This window comes from Fringilla coelebs (assembly GCF_963513975.1).
Source record: "Fringilla coelebs genome assembly, chromosome: 1".
Classification (NCBI taxonomy): Eukaryota; Metazoa; Chordata; class Aves; order Passeriformes; family Fringillidae; genus Fringilla; species Fringilla coelebs.
This window is the reverse complement of record NC_140028.1, coordinates 1,297,514-1,316,894: the sequence shown is the minus strand read 5'-3', so window position 1 is coordinate 1,316,894 and position 19,381 is coordinate 1,297,514. Positions and strand designations below refer to the sequence as shown.

General features: G+C 56.8%; 1 protein-coding gene across 1 annotated transcript in view; it reads right to left on the bottom strand.

Moving 5' to 3' along the window:
• Positions 1 to 1,228: 1,228 nt before the first annotated feature.
• GPT (glutamic--pyruvic transaminase) overlaps positions 1,229 to 19,381 on the bottom strand; it is a gene marked incomplete at both ends in the record, with an annotated part of 33,348 nt that continues 15,195 nt past the window's right edge. The window contains 7 exons of the mRNA XM_084218006.1: positions 1,229 to 1,319; positions 3,406 to 3,518; positions 5,898 to 6,053; positions 11,025 to 11,199; positions 14,179 to 14,315; positions 14,405 to 14,484; positions 15,924 to 16,167. Coding sequence (XP_084074132.1) covers positions 1,229 to 1,319; positions 3,406 to 3,518; positions 5,898 to 6,053; positions 11,025 to 11,199; positions 14,179 to 14,315; positions 14,405 to 14,484; positions 15,924 to 16,167 — 996 coding nt within the window. The remainder of the gene's footprint in view (positions 1,320 to 3,405; positions 3,519 to 5,897; positions 6,054 to 11,024; positions 11,200 to 14,178; positions 14,316 to 14,404; positions 14,485 to 15,923; positions 16,168 to 19,381) is intronic.

The window sequence follows — 19,381 nt, the reverse complement described above, 5'->3', positions numbered from 1 at the left end:
TCTGGAATTCCCTAGGCTTGGAGGAGCTGGAATTCCCAAGGATTGGAGCTGGAATTCCCAAGGAATGGAGCTGGAATTCCCAAGGATTGGAGGGCCTGGATTTCCAAGGATTAGATCTGGAATTCCCAAGGGTTGGAGAAGATGGAATTCCCAAGGATTAGATCTGGAATTCCCAAGGGTTGGAGGAGCCAGAATTCCCAAGGATTGGAGCTGGAATTCCCAAGGGTTGGAGAAGATGGAATTCGCAAGGAATGGAGGGGCTGGATTTCCAAGGATGAGATCTGGAATTCCCATGGGTTGGCGGAGCTGCAATTCCCAAGGATTAGATCTGCAATTCCCAAGGGTTGGAGAAGCCAGAATTCCCAAGGCTTGGAGGATCCGCAATTCCCAAGGATTGGAGGAGCTGGAATTCCCAAGGATTAGATCTGGAATTCCCAAGGGTTGGATCTGGAATTCCCAAGGATTGGAGAAGATGGAATTCCCAAGGATTAGATCTGGAATTCCCAAGGCTTGGAGAAGATGGGAATCCCAAGGTTTGGAGGATCCGCAATTCCCAAGGTTTGGAGAAGATGGAATTCGCAAGGCTTGGAGTAGCTGGAATTCCCAAGGATTGGAACTGGAATTCCCAAGGGTTGGAGACAATGGAATTCCCAAGGGTTGGAGAAGCTGGAATTCCAAAGGTTTGGAGGATCCGCAATTCCCAAGGCACCACCACCATCGGTCACCGTCCTTTATTTGGGGACCTGCCCCGGAATTCCCAAAATTCCCGGAAAGGCTCGGAATTCCCAAGGATTGGAACTGGAATTCCCAAAGATTGGAGGAGCTGGGATTCCCAAAGGTTTGGAAAAGGTGGAATTCCCAAGGATTTGAGGAGCCGGAATTCCCAAGGGTTGGGGACAATGGAATTCCAAGGGTTGGAGAAGATGGAATTCCCAAGGCTTGGAGGACCCACAATTCCCAAGGATTGGATCTGGAATTCCCAAAGGGCTGGAGGATCCGCAATTCCCAAGGATTAGATCTGGAATTCCCAAGCTTTGGAGGACCCGGAATTCCCAAGTTTTGGAGGATCCGAAATTCCCAAGGCACCACCACCACCATCGTCGGTCACCGTCCTTTATTTGGGGACCTGCCCCGGAATTCCCAAAATTCCCGGAAAGGCTGGGATCCTTCGGGATCCGCCGGGAAGGGCGGCGGGGGGGCGGTGACCGAGGGGGCGTGGCCGCCCCGGCTACGAGAATTCCTGGACAAACTTGGTGTAGAAGGCGCTCAGCTTTTCCAGAAGGATCTTCAGCTTCTCCGTGGGCGGCAGGATGGTCATGCTGCGGGAATAACGGGAATTCGGGATTTGGGAATTTGGGATTTTGGGATTTGGGGGTTTGGGGTTTGGGGGTTTGGGAATTTGGGATTTGGGATTTGGGGATTTGGGAGTTTGGGGTTTGGGGATTTGGGGATTTGGGAATTGGGGAGTTGGGATTTGGGAATTGAGGATTTGGGATTTGGGGATTTGGGATCGGGGATTGGGGGGTTTGGGATTTGAGGATTTGGGGATTTGGAATTTGGGGATTTGGGATTTGGGATGGGGGATTTCGGGATTTGGGATTTGGGATTTGGGGGTTTGGAGTTTGGGGTTTGGGGATTTGGGGATTTGGGGATTGGGGATTTGGGATTTGGGATTTGGGGGTTTGGGGTTTGGGGTTTGGGGATTTGGGGATTTGGGGATTGGGGATTTGGGATTTGGGAGGGAGGACTTGGGAATTTGGGGATTTAGGGATTTGGGATTTGGGGGTTTGGGGATTAGGGGTTTCGGAGTTTGGGGATTTGGGGATTGGGGTTTGGGATTTGAGGATTTGGGGATTTGGGATTTGGGGATTTGGGGATTTGGGGGTTTGGGGATTTGGGAATTTGGGGATTGGGGATTTGGGGGTTTGGGGATTTGGGAATTGGGGATTTGGGATTTGGGGAATTTGGGATTTGAGGATTTGGGGATTTGGGAATTTGGGGTTTGGGGATTTGGGGATTTGGGATTTGGGAGTTTGGGAATAGGGAATTTGGGATTTGGGATTTGAGGATTTGGGGATTAGGGAATTGGGCATTTAGGGGTTTGGGATTTGGGGATTGGGGAATTTCGGGATTTGGGAGTTGGGGATTTGGGGATTTGGGATTTTGGGGATATGGAATTTGGGATTTGGGGGTTTGGGGATATGAGATTTGGGGATTTGGGATTTGGGAATTCGGAGTTTGAGGATTTGATGAATTGGGATTTGGGAATTGGGGATTTGGGGATTTGGGATGGGAGGAATAGGGAATTTGGGATTTGGGCATTTTGGGTAGGGGGATTTGAGGATTTGGGGATTTGGAATTTGGGGATTTGGGAATTGGGGGTTTGGGAATTTGGGATGAGTTTTTTGGGGATTTGGGAATTTGGGGATTGGGGGTTTGGGGATTTGGGATTTGGGAATTGGGGATTTGAGGATTTAAAGATTTGGGGATTGGGGAATCAGGGATTTGGGGATTTGGGGAATTAGGGATTTGGGGATTGGGGCATTTAGGGATTTGGGATTGGGGTTTTGGGAATTTGGGGATTTGGGAATTGGGGGAACAGGAAATTTGGGGTTTGGGGATTGGGGATTTGGGGGATTTGGGATTTGAGGATTTGGTGATTTGGAAATTAGGGATTTGGGATTTTGGGGATATGGGATTTGGGATTTGGGGATTTGGGGATTTGGGGATTTATGATTTAGGGTTTGGGGATTGGGGATTTCGGGATTTGGGATTTGGGGATTAGGGAATTGGGCATTTGGGGATTTGGGGGTTGGGGGATTGGGGAATTTTGGGATTTGGGGAGTTGGGGATTTGGTATTTGGAGATTTGGGGATTTGGGATTTGGGGGTTTGGGAATTGGGGATTTGGGGATTTGGGATTTGGGATTTGGGATTTGGGAATTTGGGAATTGGGGATTTGGGGATTTGGGGATTGGGGGGAACAGGGAATTTGGGATTTGGAGGTTTGGGGATTTAGGGATTTGGGATTTGGTAATTTAGGGATTTGGGGATTTGGGAATTGGGGATTTGGGAATTGGGATGGGGCATTTGGGAATTGGGGATTTGGGGGTTTGGGGATTTGGGATGGAGGGAACAGGGAATTTCAGGATTGCAGATTTGGGGATTTGGGGATTGGGAATTTGGGGATTTTGGGTTTGGGGATTTGAGGATTTGGGATTTTGGGGACAGGGAGATTTGGGGATTTGGGGTGGAGGATTTTGGAATTTGGGATGGGGGGATTTGGGAATTTGGGGATTTGGGAATGGGGGAACAGACAATTTGGGATGGGGTCTCCCAAAACCAGGAAATTTGGGATGAGAATTCCCGGAAGAGGGAATTTGGGGGCGATGCTCCCGGAACCCACCGGAAGTGGTAGGTGCCTTCCTTCTGCCCGAAGCCGCTGCCGGGGACGACGCAGATCCCGGTTTCCTCCAGGAGCCGCATGCAGAAGAACATGTCCGGGCTCTGGTTCTTCTCCTGGGAATCGGGGACGGAATTCCGGGGTCGGGAAAACCGGGATCCGATCCCGCGGGGGGCTGAGGGATCGTCCCACACACCCCGCAGGGATGGGGATCCATCCCAGTGAGCCCCACAATTCCTGGGATTGATCCCAGTGAGTCCCACAATTCCTGGGATTGATCCCAAAGAGTCCCACAATTCCTGGGATTGATCCCAAGGATTCCCACAATTCCTGGGATTGATCCCAATGAGTCCCACAGGGATCAGGATTGATCCCAATGAGCCCCACAATTCCTGGGATTCATCCCAATGAGTTCCACAATTCCTGGGATCGATCCCTGTGAGCCCCACAATTCCTGGGATGGATCCCAGTGAGCCCCACAATTCCTGGGATCCATCCCAACGATTCCCACAATTCCTGGGATCCATCCCCACAAGTCCCACAATTCCTGGGATCGATCCCAGTGAGTCCCACAATTCCTGGGATTGATCCCAAAGAGTCCCACAATTCCTGGGATCCATCCCCGTGAGCCCCACAATTCCTGGGATTGATCCCAATGAGTTCCACAGTTCCTGGGATCCATCCCAATGAGTTCCACAATTCCTGGGATTGATCCCCATAAGTCCCACAATTCCTGGGATGGATCCATCCCAATGAGTCCCACAATTCCTGGGATCGATCCAAATGATTCCCACAATTCCTGGGATTGATCCTAATGAGCCCCACAATTCCTGGGATCCATCCCAATGAGTTCCACAGGGATCAGGATCGATCCCAGTGAGTCCCACAATTCCTGGGATCCATCCCCATGAGTCCCACAATTCCTGGGATCCATCCCAATGAGCCCCACAATTCCTGGGGTTTATCCCTGTGAGTCACACAATTCCTGGGATCGATCCCTGTGAGTCCCATATGGATCGGGATCCATGCCCATGAGTCCCACAATTCCTGGGATCCATCCCCATGAGCCCCACAATTCCTGGGATTGATCCCGGTGAGCCCCACAATTCCTGGGATCCATCCCAATGAGTCCCATATGGATCAGGATTGATCCCAGTGAGCCCCACAATTCCTGGGATTCATCCCAGTGAGTCCCACAATTCCTGGGATCCATCCCCGTGAGCCCCACAATTCCTGGGATTGATCCCCACGAGTTCCACAATTCCTGGGATTCATCCCAATGAGTCCCACAATTCCTGGGATTGATCCCCATGAGCCCCACAATTCCTGGGATTGATCCCAACGAGTCCCACAATTCCTGGGATCCATCCCAATGAGCCCCACAATTCCTGGGATTGATCCCAATGAGTCCCACAAATCCTGGGATTGATCCCAATGAGTCCCACATTTCCTGGGATTGATCCTGATGAGTCCCACAATTCCTGGGATCGATCCCAGTGAGTCCCATATGGATCAGGATTGATCCCAATGAGTCCCACAATTCCTGGGATTGATCCAAATGATTCCCACAATTCCTGGGATTGATCCTGATGAGTCCCACAATTCCTGGGATCCATCCCCGTGAGCCCCACAATTCCTGGGATTGATCCCAAAGAGTCTCACAAATCCTGGGATTGATCCCAATGAGTCCCACATGGATCAGGATTGATCCCAATGAGCCCCACAATTCCTGGGATCCATCCCCATGAGTCCCACAATTCCTGGGATTGATCCCAGTGAGTCCCACAATTCCTGGGATGGATCCCAATGAGTCCCACATGGATCAGGGTCGATCCCAATGAGTCCCACAATTCCTGGGATCAATCCCAGTGAGTCCCACAGGGATCAGGATCGATCCCAGTGAGTCCCACAGCTCCTGGGATTGATCCCATCCATCCCAACATCCCCCAGTTGAAATCCCATCCATCCCAGCTGGGATCCTCTCCATCCCAACATCTCCCAGTTGGGATCCCGTCCATCCCAGTTTGGCTCCTGCCCATCCCCACATCTCCCAGTTGGGATCCCATCCATCCCCACATCTCCCAGTTTGGATCAATCCCATCCCAACATCTCCCAGTTGGGTTCCTGACCATTCCCACATCTCCCAGTTGGGATCCTGACCATTCCCACATCTTCCAGTTGGGATCCTGCCCATTTCCAGTGTGGCTCCTGCCCGTCCCCACATTCCCAGTGTGGCTCCTGCCCATCCCAACATCTCCCAGTCGGGATCCTGTCCTTCCCAGTTGGGATCCCGTCCATCCCAGTTGGGATCCCGCCCATCCCAACATCTCCCAGTTGGGATCCTGTCCATCCCAGTTTGACTCCCACCCATCCCCACATTCCCGGCATGGCTCCCGCCCGTTCCCGGTGTGGTTCCCGCTCCTCCCCGCATTCCCGGCATGGCTCCCGCCCATTCCCGGCGCGGCTCCTGCCCGATCCCGGCGGCATTCCCGGACCTTGGCGGCGGCCACGGCGCGGGCGGGCAGGTCGATGCGGGGGAAGGAGTACATGGCGCCCTGCACGGGGTTGCAGTGGATGCCCGGCGTGCGGTTGAAGATCTCCTCCGTCAGCCGCGCCTTCTCCGCCAGGGCGCTGAGCACCGCCTCCTTCTCCTGCCGCGGGAACGGAGACTCCTGCAATTCCTGCAATTCCCACCCAGGCCTTCCCGTGTCCCATGAGCCCATTGTCCCATTGACACATTATCCCATTATCCCACTATCCCATTCCTTCATTATCCCATTCCCCATTATCCTACTACCACATTATCCATGCCATTACCTCATTATCCCATTACCCCATTATCCCATTATCCCATTCCTCCATTATCCCATTCCCCAGTATCCTACTACCACATTATCCATCCCATTACCTCATTATCCCATTGTCTCATTATCTCATCCCATCCCAATCCCATTATCCCATTATCTCATCCCATCCCATCCCAATCCCATTATCCCATTATCCCATTATCCCATTATCCCATTATCTCATCTCATCCCATCCCAATCCCATGATCCCATTATCCCATTATCTCATCTCATCCCATCCCAATCCCATTATCCCATTATCCCATCTCATCCCATCCCAATCCCATTATCCCATTACCCCATTATCCCATTATCCCATTACCCCATTATCCATGCCATTACCCCATTATCCCATTACCCCATTATCCCATTACCCCATTATCCCATTACCCCATTATCCCATTATCCCATTACCCCATTATCCATGCCATTACCCCATTATCCCATTATCCCATTATCCCATTATCCCATTATCCCATTATCTCATCTCATCCCAATCCCATTATCCCATTATCCCATTCCCCCATTATCCCACTACCCTATTACCCCATTATCCATGCCATTACCTCATTATCCCATTATCCCATTATCCCATTATCCCATCTCATCCCATCCCAATCCCATTATCCCATTATCCCATTATCCCATTATCCCATTATCCCATCCCAATCCCATTATCCCATTCCCCCATTATCCCATTACCGTATTACCACATTATCCATGCCATTACCTCATTATCCCATTATCCCATTATCTCATCTCATCCCATCCCAATCCCATTCCCCCATTATCCCATTATCCCATCTCATCCCATCCCAGATCCATTATCCCATCCCACTGTCCCATCTCATTATCCCATTATCCCATTATCCCATTCCATTACCCCATTATCCCATTATCCCATCTCATCCCATCCCAGTCCCATTATCCCATTCCCCATTATCCTATTACCACATTATCCATGCCATTACCTCATTATCCCATTATCCCATTATCCCATCTCATCCCAATTCCATTATCCCATCCCATTATCCCATTACCCCATTATCCCATTATCCCATTATCTCATCCCATCCCCTTATCCCATCTCATCTCATCCCGATCCCATTATCCCATCCCACTGTCCCATCCCACTATCCCATTATCCCATTAACCCATTCCCCCACTACCCTATTACCCCATTATCCATGCCATTACCTCATTATCCCATTACCCCATTATCCCATTATCCCATTATCCCATTCCATTACCCCATTATCCCATTATCTCATCTCATCCCATCCCAATCCAATTATCCCATTCCCCCATTATCCCATTACCCTATTACCACATTATCCATGCCATTACCTCATTATCCCATTATCCCATTATCTCATCCCATCCCATCCCATTATCCCATCTCATCTCATCCCATCCCAATCCCATTATCCCATCCCATTATCCCATTACCCCATTATCCCATTATCTCATCCCATCCCCTTATCCCATCTCATCTCATCCCAATCCTATTATCCCATCCCACTGTCCCATCTCATTGTCCCATTATCCCATTCCATTATCCCATTTTCCCATTTACCCATTATCCCATTTTCCCATTATTGCATTACCCTATTACCCCATTATCCCATTACCCCATTATCCCATTCCATTATCCCATTACCCCATTAACCCCATTATCCAATTTTCCTATTTTCCCATTATCCCATTACTCCATTATCCCATTATCCCATTTTCCCAGTATTGCATTACCCCATGATCCCAATTAAATTCCATTGCGTTCCCTCACATCCTGTTATCCTGTTATCCTGTTATCCCATTATCCTGCTATCCCATTATCCAATTATCCCATTCTCACATTCTCCCATTATCTCATCCCAGTGAGATCATCCCATTATCCCATTATCCCATTATCCCATTATCCCAATTCAATTCCATTGCATTCCATCCCGTTATCTCATTATCCCGTTATCCCATTATCCTATTACCCCATTATCCCATTACCCCATTATCCCATCCCAATCCCAATCCCAAGGATCCCATCCCACCCCAATCCCAATCCCACAGATCCCAATCCCAATCCCAGTGATCCCAATCCCAATCCCGCCGTGCCTGGAAGTGCTCCTAGGACGGGTTTGGGTGGATCCCAATCACATGGATCCCATCCCTTCCCACCCCAATCCCATGGATCCCAATCCCATCCTGATCCCAATCCCATGGATCCCACCCCAATCCCAATCCCATGGATCCCAATCCCGCCGCTCCATACTGCCTGGAAGTGCTCGTAGGATGGGTCTCTGAGTTTGGGAGGATCCATGACCATGGATCCCATCCCACCCCAATCCAAATCCCATGGATCCCACCCCAATCCCAATGATCCCAATCCCAATCCTACCCCAATCCCAATGCCATGGATCCCATCCCACACCAATGCAAATCCCATGGATCCCACTGCAATCCCACCCCAATCCCATGGATCCCAATCCCATCCCACCCCAATCCCAATCCCATGGATCCCAATCCCATCCCACCCCAATCCCAATCCCATGGATCCCAATCCCATGGATCCCACCCCAATCCCATGGATCCCAATCCCCTGGATCCCCCCCCGAATCCCAATCCCATGGATCCCATCCCACCCCAATCCCAATCCCATGGATCCCAATCCCATGGATCCCACCCCAATCCCATGGATCCCAATCCCATGGATCCCCCCCCAATCCCAATCCCAATACCATGGATACCATCCCACCCCAATCCCAATCCCATGGATCCCACTGCAATCCCACCCCAATCCCATGGATCCCAATCCCATGGATCCCCCCCAATCCCAATCCCAATACCATGGATCCCATCCCACCCCAATCCCAATCCCATGGATCCCACTGCAATCCCACCCCAATCCCATGGATTCCCCCCCAATCCCAATCCCATGGATCCCAATCCCAATCCCATGGATCCCAATCTCATCCCACCCCAATCCCAATCCTATGGATCCCAATCCCATGGATCCCAATGATCCCAATCCCATGGATCCCAATCCCATGGATCCCAATCCCATGGATCCCAATGATCCCAATCCCAATGATCCCAACGATCCCAACGATCCCAATGGTCCCAACGATCCCAACGATCCCAACGATCCCAATCCCTCCGTACCGCCTGGAAGCGCTCGTAGGATGGGTTTGGGTGGATCCCATAACCATGGATCCCACCCCAACCCCATGGATCCCAATCCCATCGATCCCACCCCAATCCCCCCCAATCCCAATGATCCCAATGATCCCAATCCCAATGATCCCAACGATCCCAACGATCCCAACGATCCCAATCCCATCCCAATCCCTCCGTACCGCCTGGAAGCGCTCGTACGAGGGCTCTCCGGGCTTGGGTGGATCCATGACCATGGATCTCATCCCATCCCAATCCCAATCTCAATCCCATCCCACCCCAATCCCCCCCAATCCCAATGATCCAAATGATCCCCAATCCCACCCCAATCCCAGTGATCCCAATGATTCCAACGATCCCAATCCCATCCCAATCTCTCCGTACCGCCTGGAAGCGCTCGTATGAGGGCTCTCCGGGCTTGGGTGGATCCATGACCATGGATCCCATCCCACCCCAATCCCATGGATCCTCCCCCAATCCCAACCCCACGGATCCCAATCCCAATGATCCCAATGATCCCAACGATCCCAATCCCGCCGTACCGCCTGGAAGCGCTCGTAGGACGAATTTGGGTGGATCCCATGACCACGGATCCCATCCCACCACAAACCCAATCCCATGGATCCCAGTGATCCCAATCCCACAGATCCCAATCCCAATCCTAATGATCCCAATGATCCCAATCCCACGGATCCCAATCCCATACTGCCGATCTGTACCGCCTGGAAGCGCTCCTAGGACGGGTTTGGGTGGATCCCAATCACATGGATCCCATCCCAATCCCAAGGATCCCAGTCTCATGGATCCCAATCCCATGGATCCCATCCCACCCCAATCCCAATGATCGCAATGATCCCAATCCCATGGATCCTCCCCCAATCCCAACCCCATGGGATCCCATGACCATGGATCCCATCCCACCCCAACCCCATGGATCCCAATCCCATCGATCCCACCCCAATCCCCCCCAATCCCAATGATCCCAATGATCCCAATCCCACCCCAATCCCAGTGATCCCAATGATCCCAACGATCCCAACGATATCCCAATCCCTCCGTACCGCCTGGAAGCGCTCGTACGAGGGCTCTCCGGGCTTGGGTGGATCCATGACCATGGATCCCATCCCACCCTAATCCCATGGATCCTCCCCCAATCCCATGGATCCCACCCCAATCCCATGGATCCCAATGATCCCAGTGATCCCATGGATCCCATGGATCCCAACGCCATCCCAATCCCTCCGTACCGCCTGGAAGCGCTCGTACGAGGGCTCTCCAGGCTTGGGTGGATCCATGACCGTGGATCCCATCCCACCCCGATCCCAATCTCAATCCCATCCCACCCCAATCCCATGGATCCCCACGGATCCCAATGATCCCAGTGATCCCAATGATCCCAACGATCCCAATGCTCCCAATCCCTCCGTACCGCCTGGAAGCGCTCGTACGAGGGCTCTCCGGGATTGGGTGGATCCATGACCACGGATCCCATCCCACCCCAATCCCATGGATCCTCCCCCAATCCCATGGATCCCACCCCAATCCCATGGATCCCAACGATCCCATGGATCCAAACAATATCCCAATCCCATCCCAATCCCTCCGTACCGCCTGGAAGCGCTCGTACGAGGGCTCTCCGGGCTTGGGCGGGTCCACGATGGTGTCCAGGACCATCTGTCCGGGCACGGGCGGGCACAGACGGACGGACAGCAGCTTGGAGAGCTCGGCCTTCACCTCGGGGTGCAGGTTCACCACCTCCATGTAGCCGCCCCGCAGGCCGCACCTGCCGGGCCCGGAACGCCGGGATCGGGACGGGAATGCCGGGATCCGGGGTGGGGGTTGGGGTGGGGATCCATGGAGAGGCACCCATGGAGGGGACATGTGGGTGGGATCCAGGGATGGGGGTTTGGGATGGGGATCCATGGAGAGGCACCCATGGGTGGGAGATGTGGGTGGGATCCGGGATGGGGATTTGGGATGGGAATCCATGGAGAGGCACCCATGGGTGGGAGATGTGGGTGGGATCCGGGGATAGGGGTTTGGGATGGGGATTTAGGGTGGGAATCCATGGAGAGGCACCCATGGGTGGGAGATGGGGGTGGGATCCGGGGTGGGATCCAGGGATGGGGATTTGGGATGGGAATCCATGGATGGGAACCTATGGAGAAGGATCCACGGATGGGAATCCATGGAGAAGGACCCATGGATGGGGGTTTGGGATGAGAATCCATGGATGGGAACCCATGGAGAGGCACCCATGGGTGGGAGATGTGTGTGGGATTCATGGATGGGACCCATGGATGGGGATTTGGGACGGGATCCATGGATGGGAACCTATGGAGCAGGACCCATGGGTGGGATCCATGGATAAGAACCCATGGAGAGGCACCCATGGATAGGAACCCATGGAGAGGGACCCATGGGTGGGATTCATGGATGGGAACCCATGGAGAGGGACCCATGGGTGGGATCCACGGATGGGATCCATGGATGGGAACCTATGGAGAGGCACCCATGGATGGGATCCATGGATGGGAACCCATGGAGAAGGACCCATGGGTGGGGCTCTGGGATGGGAATCCATGGATAAAACATGGCACCCATGGAATCTCAGAGCATCCAATGTCACCTCCAACCCCAATCCAGGGGATCCAGGGGGTGGTGGCCTCTCCATCCCCAATCCATGACACTCATGGATCCCATCCATGACAATCCATGATCCCCCAGCAGATCCATGGGGTGGTGGCACCTCCATCCCAAATCCATGCCATCCCTGGATCCCATCCATGACAATCCATGATCCCCCAGTAGATCCATGGGGTGGTGGCACCTCCATCCCAAATCCATGACATCCATGGATCCCATCCCTGACAATCCATGATCCCAATCCCAGGAGATCCATGGGGTAGTGACACCTCCATCCCAAATCCATGACATCCATGGGGTGGTGGCACCTCAATCCCAATCCCATGACATCCATGGGGGGGTGTCACCTCCATCCCAAATCCATGACATCCATGGATCCCATCCATGACAATCCATGATCCCAATCCCAAATCCATGCCATCCATGGGGGGGTGACACCACCATCCCAAATCCATGACATCCATGGGGGGGTGTCACCTCCATCCCAAATCCATGACATCCATGGATCCCATCCATGACCATCCATGACCCCAATCCCAAATCCATGACATCCATGGGGTGGGGGCACCTCCATCCCCAATCCATGACAATCCATGACCCCAATCCCAAATCCATGTCATCCATGGCGGGGTGGTGGCCTCTCCATCCCAAATCCCTGACATCCATGGATCCCATCCCTGACCATCCATGACCCCAATCCCAAATCCATGACATCCATGGGGTGGTGGCACCTCCATCCCAAATCCATGACATCCATGGCAATCCATGATCCCAATCCCAAATCCATGACACCCATGGATCCCATCCATGACAATCCATGATCCCAATCCCAAATCCATGACATCCATGGGGCGGTGTCATCTCCATCCCAAATCCATGACATCCATGGCAATCCATGATCCCAATCCCAAATCCATGACATCCATGGGGGGGTGACACCTCCATCCCAAATCCATGACATCCATGGGGCGGTGTCACCTCCATCCCCAATCCCTGACAATCCATGATCCCAATCCCAAATCCATGACATCCATGGGGTGGTGGCACCTCCATCCCCAATCCCTGACATCCATGGCAATCCATGATCCCAATCCCAGGAGATCCATGGGGTGGTGGTGGCACGTCCATCCCAAATCCATGACATCCATGGATCCCATCCATGACCATCCATGACCCCAATCCCAGCAGATCCATGGGGCGGTGTCACCTCCATCCCCAATCCATGACAATCCATGACCCCAACCCCAATCCCACACCATCCATGGGGCGGTGTCACCCCCACCCCCCATCCGACGGGACCCGCGGGGCCATTCCCGGCATTCCCGGCGTTCCCGGCGTTCCCGGCACTCACTCTCCCATGAATCCCTTGGAGATGGAGTGGAAGGAGGCCAGCTCCACCGAGTCCAATCCCAAATCCATGACATCCATGGATCCCATCCCTGACAATCCATGACCCCAATCCCAAATCCATGACATCCATGGGGGGTGACACCTCCATCCCCAATCCATGGCAATCCATGATCCCAATCCCAAATCCATGACAATCCATGGGGTGGTGACCTCTCCATCCCCTATCCATGACATCCATGGGGTGGTGGCCTCTCCATCCCAAATCCATGACATCCATGGATCCCATCCCTGACCATCCATGACCCCAATCCCAAATCCATGACATCCATAGGGGGACCCGCGGGGCCATTCCCGGCATTCCCGGCGTTCCCGGCGTTCCCGGCACTCACTCTCCCATGAATCCCTTGGAGATGGAGTGGAAGGAGGCCAGCTCCACCGAGTCCAATCCCAAATCCATGACATCCATGGATCCCATTCCTGACCATCCATGGGGCGGTGTCACCCCCACCCCCCATTCCGACGGGACCTGCGGGGCCATTCCCGGCGTTCCCGGCATTCCCGGCGTTCCCGGCACTCACTCTCCCATGAATCCCTTGGAGATGGAGTGGAAGGAGGCCAGCTCCACCGAGTCCAATCCCAAATCCATGACATCCATGGATCCCATCCATGACCCCAATCCCAAATCCACGACATCCATAGGGGGACCCGCGGGGCCGTTCCCGGCGTTCCCGGCATTCCCGGCGTTCCCGGCGTTCCCGGCACTCACTCTCCCATGAATCCCTTGGAGATGGAGTGGAAGGAGGCCAGCTCCACCGAGTCCGAGTAGGGCGGCCCCAGCTCCACCAGCACCTTCTTGAACGAGTGGAAGGCCGAGCCCTCGGCGTAGATGTTGTCCTGGTACACCTGGGGGGTGGCAAAGAGGGGATATCCCGGGATGTCAGCGGGAATTCCGGGCTTTTCCCAGCATCCCAAATTCCCAGTGCCCCGCCCACCTCGTCAGCCAGCAGGAAAAGCTTCTCCTCGTAGGCGAACTTGATCACCTGCTCGATGCACTCGCGGCTCTGCACCTGGCCTGGGGACGGCCGCGGCGTCATCCCAACGGGATATCCCATGGATCCCAACGGGATAGCCCATGGATCCCAACGGGATGGCCCATGGATCCCACACCATGGATCCCACTGGGATAGCCCATGGATCCCACACCATGGATCCCACCGGGATGGCCCATGGATCCCGCCGGGATGGCCCATGGATCCCGCCGGGATGGCCCATGGATCCCGCCGGGATGGCCCATGGATCCCACCGGGATGGCCCATGGATCCCACCAGGATAGCCCACGGATCCCAGCCCATGGATCCCAGCCCATGGATCCCACTGGGATAGCCCATGGATCCCACCGGGATAGCCCATGGATCCCACCGGGATGGCTCATGGATCCCACCGGGATAGGCCATGGATCCCAACGGGATGGCCCATGGATCCCGCCGGGATGGCCCATGGATCCCACACCACAGATCCCACCCCATGGCGTCATCCCAACGGGATAGCCCATGGATCCCGCTGGGATAGCCCATGGATCCCACCGGGATGGCCCATGGATCCCACACCACAGATCCCACCCCATGGCGTCATCCCACCGGGATGGCCCATGGATCCCAACGGGATGGCCCATGGATCCCACTGGGATGGCCCATGGATCCCACCGGGATGGACCATGGATCCCACTGGGATGGCCCATGGATCCCACTGGGATAGCCCACGGATCCCACCGGGATAGCCCATGGATCCCAGCCCATGGATCCCACCGGGATAGCCCATGGATCCCAGCCCATGGATCCCACTGGGATATCCCATGGATCCCAGCCCATGGATCCCACCGGGATAGCCCATGGATCCCAGCCCATGGATCCCACTGGGATATCCCATGGATCCCAGCCCATGGATCCCACCGGGATAGCCCATAGATCCCACCGGGATATCCCACGGATCCCAGCCCACGGATCCCACCGGGATGGCCCATGGATCCCAGCCCATGGATCCCACCGGGATATCCCATGGATCCCACCGGGATAGCCCATGGATCCCACCGGGATAGTCCACGGATCCCATGGATCCCATTCCATGGATCCCACCCGGGATACCCCACGGATCCCACCTGAGATATCCCATGGATCCCATCCCAGATGTCCCACCCCATAGATCCCACACACCCCACAGACCCCTCCTCAGTTATCTCACCCCACACACCCCACACACCCCACACACCCCACAGATCCCTCCTCAGATATCTCACCCCACAGACCTCACAGATCCCATTCCAGGTGTCCCATCCCACAGACCCCACACACCCCACAGACCCCTCCTCAGTTATCTCACCCCACACACCCCACACACCCCACACACCCCACACACCCCACACACCCCATCCCAGGTTTCATGCCCCACACACCCCACACACCCCACACACCCCACACCCCCCACACCCCCCACACCCCCCGCGGCCCCCGTTACCGGTGGGGTTGCCGGGGTTGATGATGCACAGCGCCCGGGGGTTGCAGCGCCGGCGGCCCTCGGCCAGCGCCCGCCGCAGCTCGGCCACGTCCAGCGCCCAGCAGCGCTCCTCGGCCAGGTAATAATTCACCTGCGCCGCGTCCAGCTCGGCCAGCGCCGCCGAGTACAGCGGGTACTGCGGGATCGGGATCAGCACCCCCGTGCGCGACCCGCCCGAGCCGCACACCAGCAGCTTCAGCATGTTCTGGGAGGGGACAGGGAGGGGACAGTGAGGGGACAATCAGGGGACAGCGAGGGGACAGTCAGGGGACAATCAGGGAGTGGGATGGGGGACAGCGAGGGGACAGTCAGGGGACAGCACCGCCCGGCACAGCGGGTACTGCGGGATCGGGATCAGCACCCCCGTGCGCGACGAGCCCGAGCCGCACACCAGCAGCTTCAGCATGTTCTGGGGGGTGACAGTCAGGGGACAGCGAGGGGACAGTCAGGGCATGGGGTGGGGGACAGCGAGGGGACAGCGCTGCCGGGGACAGCGGGTACAGCGGGATCGGGATCAGCACCCCCGTGCGCGACCAGCCCGAGCCGCACACCAGCAGCTTCAGCATGTTCTGGGGGGTGACAGAGAGGGGACAGTGAGGGGACAATCAGGGGACAATCATGGGGACAGTCAGGGGACAGCGAGGGGGACAGCGCCGCCCGGTACTGCGGGATCGGGATCAGCACCCCCGTGCGCGACCCGCCCGAGCCGCACACCAGAAGCTTCAGCATGTTCTGGGGACACAGGGAGGGGACAGTGAGGGGACAGCGAGGGGACAGAGTGGGGACAGTTAGGGCATGGGGTGGGGGACAGTCGGGGGACAGCGCTGCCGGGCACAGCGGGCACTGCGGGATCGGGATCAGCACCCCCGTGCGCGACGAGCCCGAGCCGCACACCAGCAGCTTCAGCATGTTCTGGGGACACGGGAAGGCGACAATCAGGGGACAATCAGGGGACAATCATGGGGACAGTCAGGGGACAGCACCGCCCGGTACAGCGGGTACTGCGGGATCGGGATCAGCACCCCCGTGCGCGACCAGCCCGAGCCGCACACCGGCAGCTTCAGCATGTTCTGGGAGGGGACAGGGAGGGGACAATCAGGGGACAATCAGGGGACAATCACGGGGTGGGATGGGGGACAATCAGGGGACAACGCCGCCGGGTACAGCGGGTACAGCGGGATCGGGATCAGCACCCCCGTGCGCGATGAGCCCGAGCCGCACACCAGCAGCTTCAGCATGTTCTGGGAGGGGACAGAGAGGGGACAGTGAGGGGACAGCGAGGGGACAATCACGGAGTGGGGTGGGGAACAGCGAGGGGACAGCGAGGGGACAGCGCCGCCGAGTACAGCGGGTACAGCGGGATCGGGATCAGCACCCCCGTGCGCGACCCGCCCGAGCCGCACACCGGCAGCTTCAGCATGTTCTGGGGGGGGACAGGGAGGGGACAGTGAGGGGACAGAGTGGGGACAGTGAGGGGACAGAGAGGGGACAGTCAGGGGACAGAGAGGGGACAGTCAGAGCATGGGATGGGGGACAGCGAGGGGACAGTCAGGGGACAGTCAGGGGACAGTGCTGCCGAGTACAGCGGGTATTGCGGGAGCGGGATCGGCACCCCCGTGCGCGACAGCAGCTTCAGCACTTTCTGGGGAGGGGACAATCAGGGGACAATCGGGGTGGGGTGGGGTACAGGGAGAGAACGGACAGGGGACAGCGAGGGGACAGCGAGGGGATGGGTTGAGATGGGAATTGGGACATGAAGGGGACAGAGAGGGGACACTGAGGGGACAGCGTGGGGTGGGAATCAGGAGATCGTGGGGACATTGAGGGGACATTGAGGGGACATTGGGGGGACAGGTTGGGGGTGGGAATCGTGGGGACATCGTGGGGACAATGAGGGGACAATCGGGATGGGTTGTGGTGGCAGTCAGGACATTGAGGGGACAATGAGGGGACATGGCTGGGGTGGAGAGAGAGAGCATGGACAGGACATGGGGACATCATGGGGACATTGAGGGGACAGGGTGGGGTGGCATGGGGACAACGAGGGGACACAGTTGGGGTGGCATGGGGACAATGAGGGGACACGGTTGGGGTGGCATGGGGACAATGAGGGGACAGGTTGGGGTGGCATGGGGACAGCGAGGGGACAGGACGGTGATCACAGGGGACAGACGGGACAACGGACAGGACGGTGGGGACAATGAGGGGACAGAGCAACTTGGGGACATCCCGGGGACAACGGGACGGTGGCACACGAGGGACAGCGAGGGGACACCGCCACCATCGCCACGGCAACCACAGGGCCTGGGCGACACCGCGGGGAGCTGGCGCTGTCCCCAGGGGAGGCGTGGGGACACCGAGTGCCACCCCCGCCCCCTCCCCGAGCGACACAAAGGTCCCTTTGTCACCCGCCGCCGTGGGAACGGCCGGGGGTGGCACCGCGCCCGGTGTCCCCGGGATGTCGCGGGGATGGGGGTGGCACCGCGCCCGTTGTCACCGGGATGGGGGGGTGGCACCGCGCCCGGTGTCACCGGGATGTCGTGGGGATGGGGAAGGGGTGGTGGCACCGCGCTCGGTGTCCCCGGGATGTCGCGGGGGTTGGGGGTGGCACCGCGCTCGGTGTCACCGGGATGTCGCGGAAATGGGGGGGTGGCACCGCGGCCGGTGTCACCGAGTTGTCGTGGGGGTTGGGGGTGGCACCGTGCTCGGTGTCACCGGGATGTCGTGGGGATGGGGGGTGGCACCGCGCCCGGTGTCGCCGGGATGTCACGGGAATGGGGGGTGGCACCGCGCCCGGTGTCCCCGGGATGTCGCGGGGATGGGGAAGGGGGGATGGCACCGCGGCCGGTGTCACCGAGTTGTCGTGGGGGTTGGGGGTGGCACCGTGCTCGGTGTCACCGGGATGTCGCGGGAATGGGGGGATGGCACCGTGCTCGGCGTCACCGGGATGTCGCGGGGATTGGGGGTGGCACCGCGCCCGGTGTCCCCGGGATGTCGCAGGGATTTGGGGGATGTCACCGCGCCCGTTGTCCCCGGGATGTCGCGGGGATGTCGCCCGTTGTCCCCGGGATGTCGCAGGGATTTGGGTGGTGTCACCGCGCCCGTTGTCCCCGGGATGTCGCGGGGATGGACAGGGGGGTGTCACCGCACCCGTTGTCCCCGGGATGTCGCGGGGATGGACAGGGGGGTGGCACCACACCCGTTGTCCCCGGGATGTCGCGGGGATGTCGCGGGGATGTCGCAGGGATTTCGGTGGTGTCACCGCGCCCGTTGTCCCCGGGATGTCGCAGGGATTTGGGGGGATGTCACCGCGCCCGTTGTCACCGCGATGTCGCAGGGATTTGGGGTGGTGTCACCGCGCCCGTTGTCCCCGGGATGTCGCAGGGATTTGGGGGATGTCACCGCGCCCATTGTCACCG